At 64.3% G+C, this 10,875-nt stretch overlaps 2 protein-coding genes across 5 annotated transcripts; one reads left to right on the forward strand and one right to left on the reverse strand.

Annotated features, from left to right (window-relative positions):
- Positions 1-15: 15 nt before the first annotated feature.
- On the forward strand, positions 16-4,101 carry SPAG7 (sperm associated antigen 7). Its single transcript, XM_027625216.2, has 7 exons — positions 16-239; positions 2,595-2,662; positions 2,888-2,976; positions 3,095-3,179; positions 3,297-3,386; positions 3,469-3,625; positions 3,713-4,101. Exons 1-7 carry the CDS (start codon positions 155-157, stop codon positions 3,820-3,822), a joined length of 684 nt encoding a protein of 227 aa, XP_027481017.1. The 5' UTR covers positions 16-154; the 3' UTR covers positions 3,823-4,101.
- Positions 4,102-4,696: 595 nt separating this feature from the next.
- Positions 4,697-9,835, reverse strand: ENO3 (enolase 3). Of its 4 annotated transcripts, none has more exons than XM_035724635.1 (12): positions 9,355-9,835; positions 8,639-8,725; positions 8,284-8,379; positions 8,062-8,120; positions 7,797-7,866; positions 7,338-7,471; positions 6,243-6,465; positions 5,938-6,135; positions 5,578-5,779; positions 5,092-5,200; positions 4,934-4,992; positions 4,697-4,852 (listed from the first exon to the last, which is right to left on the reverse strand). In XM_035724635.1, the coding sequence occupies exons 2-12, from the start codon at positions 8,721-8,723 to the stop codon at positions 4,783-4,785; spliced, it is 1,305 nt and encodes a 434-aa protein (XP_035580528.1). In that variant the 5' UTR covers positions 8,724-8,725; positions 9,355-9,835; the 3' UTR covers positions 4,697-4,782. The 4 variants fall into 4 exon arrangements, with proteins under 4 accessions (XP_035580528.1, XP_035580530.1, XP_035580529.1 ...); XM_035724637.1 differs by having other exon boundaries at positions 4,700-4,852; positions 8,639-8,766; positions 9,355-9,505; XM_035724636.1 differs by having other exon boundaries at positions 4,700-4,852; positions 9,350-9,493.
- Positions 9,836-10,875: the final 1,040 nt, after the last annotated feature.

Genomic DNA, 10,875 nt, shown 5'->3' on the forward strand with positions numbered 1-10,875 from the left:
CTCTGTCTGCGCGGCGCGGGCGGGCGGGGCCTCGGCCGGCGGGGGACGGCGGGCGGGGCGGGCGCGGAGCTTTCCGCCTCCGACGTGTTTCCGGCCTTAAAGGCATTTCGCCCTTCCCTTTAAGACGCACCGCCCCTTCTCAGTCACTCCCAAGATGGCGGACCTACTGGGCTCCATCCTGAGCTCCATGGAGAAGCCACCCAGCCTCGGGGACCAGGAGTCTCGGCGCAAGGCCCGAGGTGAGGACCCCAAATCCACAACCGCCTTTCTTCGCCCGGTTCTCAGGACCGCACTCTTCCCCCTTCGGACGATGCCGCCTCCTCAACCTTGAAAGACCCCCTCACAGGCCCCTACGGAGACCCCCAGAGTCCGTAAAAGGGCTGCCGGCCCGCCCGCTGTTCCTAGCGGCCGGTGATTGGCTGCCTGGAGCCCAGCTCCAGCCTCCCGCCTCTTTCCTACTGGCCTTCCGCAGTCCTTGTTTCCAATTCGCCGGCAGGCCCGCCCGTCCGCTGCTATCGTGCTCTGATTGGCTGGCTGCCTCCACCCTCTTGGTGTTCCTCGCCCCCCGCCGCCGCGCCTGGGCCCGCCTGCCGGTCCGAGGGGGGCGTGTCCAGCTCGCGAGCCCCCACCCTATCCGCATTCCGATTGGCTCCGGGGCACGCCCGTCCGCAAGCCCTTCGCCCCCATTGGCCCGTTCCGTTTCGGGTTCTGCCTACGACGTCTGGTCCGACCTTCCTCGGGCCCACCCCACCCTCGGCGCCTCGGATTGGTGGCCGGGCCCGCTCTGTGCCCTGCGCCCCTCCTACCTGCCTTTTCCGGTCCCTTCCGCGTCCCCGCCGCCCTGCCCTCCTGGGCAGCCGCCCAGTCCCGGCCGCACTGCCGATTAGAGGCATGGGGGCGCCCCGGCCGTCCGATCGGCGCCGTCTCCCCGCCCGGTTCCCCGAGCGGCCCCCGGCGGGCGGGCTCAGGTCCCTGCACGGGGTCGGGGCGGGCCGGGGCGGGCCGGGGCGGCAGGCTGGGGGCCGCGCCCACCGTCCGGGAGCCCGCAGTCTGGGCCGCGCACGGAATGGTCACACCCAAGTTTGACAGCCCCCTGGATGCGCCCCCGAAAGGAATCGTCCGGGGGCTGCCGGCTGGCGGGGGGCCCTTCAGCGAGACGGGAGCCCCTGCCCCTTTGGGCCGACTTGTGTTCGAGACTTCCCGGGAGGGAGGCGGCGCGTGGGAACGGTAGCGGCCGTGGCTGGACCAGGAAGCTGAGGTTCAGGGTTCAGTCACTTGCCTGAGGTCACAGGGTTACTAAGTGGCAGGGTTTTAAACCCGCCTGTGACTGGTAAGCTTGCGCTTTTTTTTCTTTTTGTGTGTGTGTGTGTGTGGCCTACGTTCTTAACCTTAATCTCACGCCACCTCCCAGATGCGGAGGGGAGATTCACAGACCGGTTAGAGAACATCAGTGGTCAAGATAAGACGCACTGATGGTAAAGACAGAGGAGAGCCCCCAAGCTGTCCAGCCGGGGTCCGCGGGGAGGACCTGGAGAGAAGGTGAACAGGCTCCCTTGCCTGCTAGCAGCTCCCAGTCTGTAGGGAGACAAATGAGGAGTTACACTAGCACACGCCGGAGTGAGTCTGGGAACCCCAAGTGCTTGGGCCCCAGGGGAGGCAGTGAGCAACTCTGACTCACGGTGGGTCTAGGTTTGCAGGAGGAGGAACCACAGGTGGTGCAAAGGCGTGGAGTGGTTAGGGAAACGGGAAGTGGTCCAGTGCAGCTAGCTGGAGGACCCCGATCGGTGCAAGTGGGCCGGAAGGACAGGGGGATTCCAAGTGGCCTGACGGAGGGGAAGGGGCGCCAAGACCTGAGCTGGGGGAGCACCTTCACAGCTCGCCTTGGGCACCTGCAGTCCCAAAGGAGCAGGGTGTCGGATCAGTCACTTCAGCGCCCTCCTGTCTGTGGGAGTGAGAAGTGGGGGTGTTACAGAATATAGGAAGTTAAGGGCGCCTGGGTGGCTCAGTCGTTAAGCGTCTGCCTTCGGCTCAGGTCATGATCCCAGGGTCCTGGGATCGAGCCCCACATCGGGCTCCCTGCTCGGCGGGAAGCCTGCTTCTCCCTCTCCCACTCCCCCTGCTTGTGTTCCCTCTCTCGCTGTGTCTCTCTGTCAAATACATAAATAAAATCTTAAAAAAAAAAAAAAAGAATATAGGAAGTTAAGTAATTTCCCCTTTCCTGTGTAGACAGTGTGACGGTAAGCTCTTGGAGGCCAGGGCTGCATCTGCTCTCAGCTCCCCAGCGGTCCCAGGTCCCTGCGTTGTGGGCATGGAATACATGCTTGTGAATCACGGGGCCAAGCATGGTTCTCCTCGCCACTCCCACTAAAGTGGGAGCTCTTGAAGGGAACGCTCCATCTCAGTGTCTGTGCCACAGGGCCTAGCAGAGTGCCAGGCACACAGTGAGTATGCGCCGATGCTTGGAGAACAGGCACTAATCTGCCCTCCCAGCAGAGGCCTCTCCCAGGGCACGCCAGACTTCGTGTGAAGCCTGACAGACTCTCCCCACCCCTGCCCTCCAGCCCCGGCCTCATGCTGCCATTTCTCACCCCCAGAGCAGGCTGCCCGCCTGAAGAAACTGCAGGAGCAAGAGAAACAACAGAAAGTGGAGTTTCGTAAAAGGGTGAGCCCACTGGAGATGGCAGAGGCAGCCTCAGGAAGGACTTCCAAGAAGTTAGAGTTGGAAGGTTGAGGACTCAGGTTTTCCCAAATGTCTCCAGTGAGAAGCCTGGAGGCCAGTGGCATGGAGGCTGGGGAAGGTGTGGGGGGCAAGGCCCACTGACCCGGCTCGGGAGAGGGGTTCTGGGGTGGAGCAGTCACCTCATGTCTTCCTCTTCTGTCTCCCAAGATGGAGAAAGAGGTGTCAGATTTCATCCAAGACAGTGGGCAGATCAAGAAAAAGTTTCAGCCGATGAACAAGATAGAGAGGAGCATCCTGTGAGTGTCCCTACTCTGGGCTAGGGGAGAGGCGAACGGGCCAGCAGGGGACCCCTAAGAAGGGGGTGCTGGGCCCCTGGTGGCCCTACATACTCTCCCCTCCGGCCTCCCTACCCAGACACGATGTGGTGGAAGTGGCCGGCCTGACGTCCTTCTCCTTTGGGGAAGATGATGAGTGTCGCTACGTCATGATCTTCAAAAAGGTGAAAGGCCCAAGCCCCCCGCCCGCCTCTCTGCTTTTCAGCCTGCGCCCGCCCGGGGGAGAGGCCTGCGTGAAGCCCGTGTGTGGAGCCTCGACCCCATGGTTCCTCTGTCCCCAGGAGTTTGCGCCCTCCGATGAAGAGCTGGACTCCTACCGTCGCGGTGAGGAGTGGGACCCCCAAAAGGCCGAGGAGAAACGGAAGCTGAAGGTGAGCTCCGCCCGGCAGCCCACCCCCGGGAGGGGTTGGGGACAGGCCCCCGAGCGCTGGTGCCCGGCCTCTGCGCCCCTAGGAGCTGGCCCAGCGGCAGGAGGAGGCGGCGGCCCAGCAGGGCCCCGCGGTGGTGAGCCCCGCCAGCGACTACAAGGACAAGTACAGCCACCTCATTGGCAAGGGCGCGGCCAAGGACGCGGCCCACATGCTGCAGGCCAACAAGACCTACGGCTGTGGTGAGGCCCCGTGGGGGGGGCGGGGGGAGGCTGTGATGCAGGGCTCCCAGGCCCTGCCCACACTCCTCTCCCACTCCCACCCCCCAGTGCCCGTGGCCAACAAGAGGGACACTCGCTCCATCGAAGAGGCCATGAACGAGATCCGGGCCAAGAAGCGCCTGCGGCAGAGCGGGGAAGAGTTACCGCCTACCTCGTAGGCACCCCGGCTCCCCAGGGCAGGGCGGGGGGCGGGGGGAACAGGCTGCTGCTAGAACCCACCCTGGAGCCCCACCTCCGCACCACCTCCTGCCGGCCTCACTCAGGCTGGGGGGCCGGTGGTGGCCGCATCACTGCTGGAGCCTGGCTGTGTGTGTGCGTGTGTGCGTGTGTGCGAGTGCGCAGGTGGGTATTTAACGTGTATTATTCTCCTTTCTCCTTGGAATTTCCTTCCCCGTGGGCTGGGATGACTTTGCATTCAATAAACACTGTTGACCCAACGTCCCGCTTTGTTTGGACAGACAAAGGTGGGTCCCGCGGAGGAAGAGAATTTTAGGTCGAACCATCTACAGTGGTTGTGCCGGCCAAGGATGGCCAAATACTGGCACTTTCCTGAGGTTTGTAGGAGATAGCATTTAAAGAGCACACTCGCTAGAGACAAACGGCCCGGCTTTGGCTCCTGGCTCCGCCAGTAAGGGAGACTTTCTCTGCCTTTTTTTCCCCACACATAAAATGGGGAGAAAACGGTCACTCTCTGATGGCGCTGGTTCACAGAGGGCACAGGTTGATACGTCAAGCATCCGCAAGGGTTCCAGATCCTGAAAGCTCCGTGAGCACTGGGACTCAGACCCGCAGTGCGCCCCGTGGTTAGATGGGATAGATCTGAGGGAGCCTCCCCTCATGGGGCGCTCAGACCCCTGCCCCCACCCGCCGGCTCCCCCTCGGCCTCCTTCCGAAGTGTGAACCCATCCCTCCCCTTCCCTCCGTGCCCCGGCGGGTCACCCGAGTGTTCCTCCCTTCCTGCTCCCACCTCTCCACCTCCCGTCTTGCCCGGAGACCGGCACCCCCTCCGTCCCAGCAAGGAGCACACCGCCCGTCTTGCTTGCCACCAGTGTTTATTCCCCCGGGGAAGGGCCTGAAGGCCCAGATGGGTCCTGTGGGGTCTTGGGGCCTGCAGCTTCTCATTTGGCCTTCGGGTTACGGAACTTGCGTCCCGCAAAGACAGCCTTGTCCCCAAGCGCCTCCTCGATCCTAGAAGGCAGGCAAAGTCAGAGCGCCCTTCAACCCAACAGCCCGGGGCTCCCCTCGTCCGGCCCCATGCAGCCCCTGTACCTCATGAGCTGGTTGTACTTGGCCAGACGCTCTGAGCGGCAAGGAGCACCAGTCTTGATCTGGGGAGGAAAGGAGAGTTCCCAGGGCTGCGTGAGGCTGGAGGTGGGAGCGGCCTGTGGTGGCAGGAATCCAGGGACCCCAAGGAGACCTGTGAGTACCTGGCCCGTGCAGAGCCCCACAACGAGGTCGGCGATGAACGTGTCCTCAGTCTCCCCGGAGCGGTGGCTCACCATCACCCCCCAGCCGTTAGACTGAGCCAGTTTGCAACTGGGCAGAGAGGACACTCAGTAAGGTGGACCAGGGCCTCCGAGGGAAAGCCAAGGGCTGGGTGGGGCTTTTCCCTTCGGTTTGGGGGAGTGGGCTCTTTGCGGGGAGGGAAATGACGAAGTTCTTTGGCAAGCAGGAGAGAAGGGGAGACTTGATTTTGAACGTGGGCTCCTGAGATGCTGGTGGGAAGGAAGGGCAGAACCAGGGAGAGAGGAACCGCGTGGGCTGGGCGTGGGGCACGGCAGGGTCACCGGGGCAAAGCACTGGGGTCAGGAGGGTGGGGACGGGGCAGGAGCCAGGGCAAGTCAGACGTGGCAGACCGGGCAGAGCTGGGGCGGGGGGAGGCTGCGGCCGCCCCGGGGCCAGGAGGCACTCACGCCTGGATGGACTCGGTCACTGAGCCAATCTGGTTGACCTTCAGCAGCAAGCAGTTGCAGGCCTTCTTCTCAACGGCCTGGGCAATCCTCTTGGGGTTGGTGACCGTGAGGTCATCCCCCACGATCTGGATGTTCACCCCCGAGAGGAATGAGGTCCAGGTGGCCCAGTCATCCTGGTCAAAGGGGTCCTCGATGGAGACCACTGGAGGGGGTGAGGCAGGAGCCCGGGTAAAGGTCAGAGGGGCCTCACGGGGCGACAGGCAGGAAGAATCGGGGTGGGGATTTCCACGGGGCTAAGGACCGCGAGGGCCACGCCGCCGGGGTCTCGGACAGGAGCGACGGAGCAGCTGGGGGTCTCACCAGGGTAGTTCTTGATGAAGTTCTTATACAGGTCCCCCAGCTTCTCCCCAGTGATGTGCCGCGCGGGGTCATCCGGGGACTTGAAGTCGAGGTCGTACTTCCCGTTGCGATAGAACTCGGACGCCGCCACGTCCATGCCAATGACCACCTTGTCGGGGTAGCCGGCCGCCTGGATGGCGGTCTTCAGCAGCTCCAGGGCTGGGGGAGGGGCGACAGGGCACCTGAGGCTCCAGGGCGCGCGGTCTCTGCGGCCCGTCCTCCACAGGGACGCGGGGGGCCCTGGCCCTCAGAGCGCTCACACTGACCCTCATTGTTCTCCAGGATGTTGGGTGCAAAGCCACCCTCGTCACCCACGTTGGTGGCATCCTTCCCGTACTTGGCCTTGATGACCCCCTTGAGGTGGTGGTAGACCTCAGCGCCGATGCGCATAGCTTCCTTGAAGGAGCTGGCTCCCACGGGCAGGATCATAAACTCCTGCATGGCCAGCTTGTTTCCAGCATGGGAGCCCCCATTGATCACGTTGAAGGCCTGGTGAGGGGGAGCGGGGGGCGGCTCAGACCCCGCCGGCCGGGCCGGTCCGGGCGGAACCCTGCCTCCCCGAATTACCAGCCGAGAGTCTAGAGGGAGTCCTGTTCCTCCTCAGACTCTCTTGTCTCATTTCTGTAAGTCGGGGATACCACCCGCTTTCCCGTGGGATCTTACGCTGAAAGTCAGACAAACGGACTGAAAATCAGGCCCGCGTGTACCTGACCTGCGAGAGCTAAGCGGACGGCACCCACGGCAGGCCAGGTGCTGCCTCGGAGCCTTCCGTGGGGTCTCCGAGCTCCCTCCCTGCCCCCAGCACCCCTGTTAGCCCGGGCCTGTTACCACCCCCACTTCACAGACAAGGAAACGGGGGGCCGAGAGCGGATGTGCAGACGCGCCTAAGATCACACCCTGGCAAACAGGCAGGCCAGCTGTCCCCCGAGCTCCCGCGTGAACACAGTCCGCGCAGTTAGGGAGCAGGAAGGGGTCACGTTACCACTGACACGCGACAGGGGCTCGGGTCTGATGAGGATTCGAGGAGATACAAAGCGAGGCCAGACCCTCACCACGAAGCGGCTCCCGATCTGACTCGGGGACTGGGACACCGGGCAGAGCGAGCCGCCGGAGTCAGCACTGGGCCTAGCGCCGGAACGGGAAGGAGCGCGGGGTTACGCCGAGGGGAAGCAGCAGGGAAGCTTGGATTTGGATTGTGGGAAAGAGGGAGGGGCCGGCCGTAGCTGGAGAAGTTCCATTTCAGGAAACCGTGTCTTTGGCGCTGGGTCTGGAAGGTAGACTTTCCAGGGGCCGCTCCTGCCCGGCTCACTGGGTGGGGCGGCTTGGTCACTGTGGCATGGGACAAGGGCGGCTGCACTCACAGGGACCGGGAGGACCAAGTCCGGGTTCCCGGCGAGGTCTGCGATGTGCCGGTAGAGCGGGACCCCCTTCTCTGCTGCGCCAGCCTTGCACACGGCCAGGGAGACGCCCAGGATGGCATTGGCCCCAAACTTGGCTAGAGGAGGCAAGCACAAAGAAAGGGTGAGGGCTTCTCCTGCAGGGCTTGGGGTCACCCCAGGAAAAGCATCCGGAACGCCAGACCGCTGGGCATGAAGGGTGTGCTAACGACAGTCTCCCCCAGGAGCCCCCGCCCCAGGGAATGTGTCAGCTTCAAGTCTGTGTCCACGGCCCGGCCAGGCCTGGTGCAGGGCAGGCACCAGGAAATGCCTGTGAAATGAATACAAACCCAGCCAGCCACGGTATGCCCCAAACTGCGGGACACAGAAGTAATCCTAACCAGAGCTCCGACCCGGGGTCCCTCCCCCTAGCCTTGCACTCACACTTGTTCTCAGTCCCATCCAGCTCGATCATAAACTTGTCAACTTTTTCTTGATCCACGACGCTTAGTTTCTGGAAGCAGAGGTTGGGGGTGGGGGGGGGGGCGGAGAGCAGAGGTCACATTTCTCAGGAGTCAGGGCATGTGAGAGAGGAAGTGCAGGTATTTGGGGGAGACAGGCTGGCGGGCCAAGCAAGGCCTCTCCCAGGAGTGAGCTGCTGGGGGTGAGGCGGCAAGGACATGGGGGCAGGGAGCAAGCTCCCTCTTGCCTTTTCCAGCAGAGCGGGGCCTAGGGTCTTGTTGATGTGTTCCACGGCCTTCAGGACACCTAGAGAAGCCGGAGGTGGGGGGGGGGGGTGTTTCAAAACTGATTTAATCAGGCTCCTTAAGAGCACTGGGTTCCAGTCCTCTACACCCCACGAGGCTGCTGAGGGCCCAGGTCCTGACCCCCCCAACACACACAGGCTCGTCTGGCCACCGTCTTCCCTCACCTTTCCCCAGGTAGCGGGATTTGTCTCCATCTCTCAGTTCCAGGGCCTCATAGATACCCGTGGAAGCTCCGCTGGGCACAGCTGCTCGGAATCGGCCTGGGCGGGTTGAAAGGGAACGTCACACAGAGTCCCCTGAACCCCCAAAGGTCCGAAGTATGCTGAGCCCAGGGCCAGGGGCCAGTGCAGAGGGAGACTCCTGCTTCTCTGGACCAGGGAGCCGGGATGGAAGGGAAGAGCTCTGGGGAAGGGGATGCCCAAGAAAGGAGAACATGTGGGGCAGAACTGGGGGGGAGGGGGCAGGGACCCACGGGGCTGGGGTCCTCCGAGGCGAGGCCACTCCAGGAGCCTGTGTTACCCTTGGCCGTATGCAGGTCCACCTCTACTGTGGGGTTGCCCCTGGAGTCCAGGATTTCCCGGGCAAAGATCTTCTGCATGGCCATGGCTGCAAGGCAGGAGGTGTGACCGAGTGTGGACAGTTGATCCCTGAAGGAACCCGAAATCCCTTGCCCTTTAAGAGTCTTCCCCACCCCAAGAAGGCAGGTGCGGGAGCTAAAAATATCCCACAAAAAGGTCACAGACCAAAGAGGCTGGCGCAGCCCCCTCCCCCACTCAGAACAGCTCCTCTCGCACCCCTAAGGATCCAGGGGCCTCTCCTTTAACCGCACCCTCTGCACAGCTCCCTGCCCCCCCATGGCCCGCAGAGCTGCCCTGAGGCCCTCTCCCTCGTCCTTCTGCTTGCGGGCCCTCAGACCCTCTCTTGCTCTGCTGGCTCTCCTCTTCCTGCTCCTCCGTCTCCTCCAAATCCGTGGGGACCCCAAATTCCCCACCTGGCTGCAACTCTCACGCCCCTTCTCCAGCCACCTCTGCCGGCCTTCCTTCACGGTCTGGTTCTCTGCCCTGGGTACCCCCCCATCCTGCTTGCTTCAACCCTTCCGCGTCTTTCTCAAGCACCCCCCAGTCCCGGGAGGAAGAAAAGGCTGAGAGCTCCCCCCACTTTGTCCAAACCAACACCACCCTGACCCTTCACCCCTTCACCACCCCCATCCCCCGCGACTGGAGGGCTCACCAGACCTGGGACGTCTTCGCTAGGGGGTCGGGGTGAGCTCCGAGTCTAGGTGGCAGCTGGGACAGCGTCAGCTCACCCCCTCTCAGGCTGGGCATTTATCCCCTCGCCACCCTGTGCCCCAGCCAGCCCCGCCTCTCTCCCTCTCCATCCTCCCCTCCACCCTGGGCGGGCAGCCAAGTGCCCACTACAGCCGAAAGCAGCAACCTTTGGCCCTGGGCACCTGCTCCCTTCCCAAAGGTCAATGACTACCCCCCCTTCCTCTGTCCCCCAATAAAAGCCCCTACTTTTAATTCCAGCTCTGGGGAGGGGCAGGGGAGGGCCTTCAGATCGGGGGTCTCTCCCTTCGCCGGGATTATATTGCCCTTTTGCAAAGGTTAAAGAGGGACTAGTGCCCTTTAGCAAAGGCCAGGGGTAACCTGAGCCCTGCAGGGCTGGGGAGGGGACCCGGAAGAGGGGCTGCAGGATTGACATCCACACATGCTCAGCTCACTTGGCAGGCGCCCGGCTGCCTCTGCCCTCAGTCGGGAGGAGGGGCCGGGGTCCCGGGCAAGCTCTGAGGTCTCAAATGGAATCCCCCACTCGGAAGGCGAGAGGGTCTCACCCCTCAGGGTCCTCATGGCCGCCCTTCTGGGCCCCTCCCCCCACCCTCCCCGCCCCGGGCCAGCAACGGGGTGGGGGAGGGGGCAGGGAGCCGAATTTAGACGGGCCCTCAGACTTGGCGCGGCTCCCCACTGATTGCGCCGGGCCAGCACTTGTCGCCCAGGGTGCAGATCGGCAGCCGGGAGTCCTGCCCGGCCGACCGCGGGCGCCTCGGGCCGCGGCCCCAGCCCACCAGTGAATGAGGCTCCTCAGCAGGGCGCAAAACGAAGGGCGGGAGGAGGGGTGGCCCCCGCGCGCGTCTGGGCGCGGCGGGGCGGCTCTGGGGGGCCGCGCCCGGACCTCCGCCGCAGCCCCAGCCCGGACACGCGGGCACCTGGAGGCTCGTCCTCTCCCCCGCCCGGTCCCCGGCTCCGGCCGCGCCCTCCCGGACTTTTCCACCCCGGGGTCGGGGGTGCGGCGGGCCAGAGGTCAGGAGCCGGCGGGCCGGGAGCGCCGCCACGTGCCCGAGCACGGCCCCGCCCGGGCGGCCCGGTGACTCAGCTGCGCGGCTGTCGAGGAACGGGCTCGGGGGGCGTCAGGGGCTGGGGGCGGCCGCCCCGCACCGCGCCCCGATGGCCGGCGGGGCGCCCCTCCCCCAGGACCGGAAGCGGCCCAGCCCCCCGCGGCGGCCCGTTCACCTGGGCCGCCGCGGGGACCCCGGCCGCCCCTTCCCGCCGGGCGGCGGGCGAGCGCGGCGCGCACGACTTCTTAGCCTAAGTTTTACCGAAAAGAAGAAGAAAGAACCCGAGGGGCCTGAGCAGGAGGGGACGTTCCCCTTCTTGGAAAAGTTGGAAAGCTTGCAACCCCTCGGTATTCTTCCGCCCGGAAAAGTAGTCCTGCCCCTGTCTCCCGCGCCCAGTGACCTCTGCCGCGCCGGGCCAAGGGGC

Source organism: Zalophus californianus, chromosome 16 (genome assembly GCF_009762305.2).
Source record: "Zalophus californianus isolate mZalCal1 chromosome 16, mZalCal1.pri.v2, whole genome shotgun sequence".
Classification (NCBI taxonomy): Eukaryota; Metazoa; Chordata; class Mammalia; order Carnivora; family Otariidae; genus Zalophus; species Zalophus californianus.

What these genes read in the sequence shown, in the direction of transcription:
- SPAG7 (XM_027625216.2), top strand. Translation starts at nt 155, where the DNA reads ATGGCGGACCTACTGGGCTCCATCCTGAGCTCCATGGAGAAGCCACCC. An exon ending in AAGATAGAGAGGAGCATCCT is followed by an intron (nt 2,977 to 3,094) that starts GTGAGTGTCCCT and finishes CTCCCTACCCAG; the next exon opens with ACACGATGTGGTGGAAGTGG. An exon ending in AGGAGAAACGGAAGCTGAAG is followed by an intron (nt 3,387 to 3,468) that starts GTGAGCTCCGCC and finishes CTGCGCCCCTAG; the next exon opens with GAGCTGGCCCAGCGGCAGGA.
- ENO3 (XM_035724635.1), bottom strand. Translation starts at nt 8,723, where the DNA reads ATGGCCATGCAGAAGATCTTTGCCCGGGAAATCCTGGACTCCAGGGGC. An exon ending in GGACCTGCATACGGCCAAGG is followed by an intron (nt 8,380 to 8,638) that starts GTAACACAGGCT and finishes CAACCCGCCCAG; the next exon opens with GCCGATTCCGAGCAGCTGTG. An exon ending in AAGTACAACCAGCTCATGAG is followed by an intron (nt 4,853 to 4,933) that starts GTACAGGGGCTG and finishes CCTGCCTTCTAG; the next exon opens with GATCGAGGAGGCGCTTGGGG.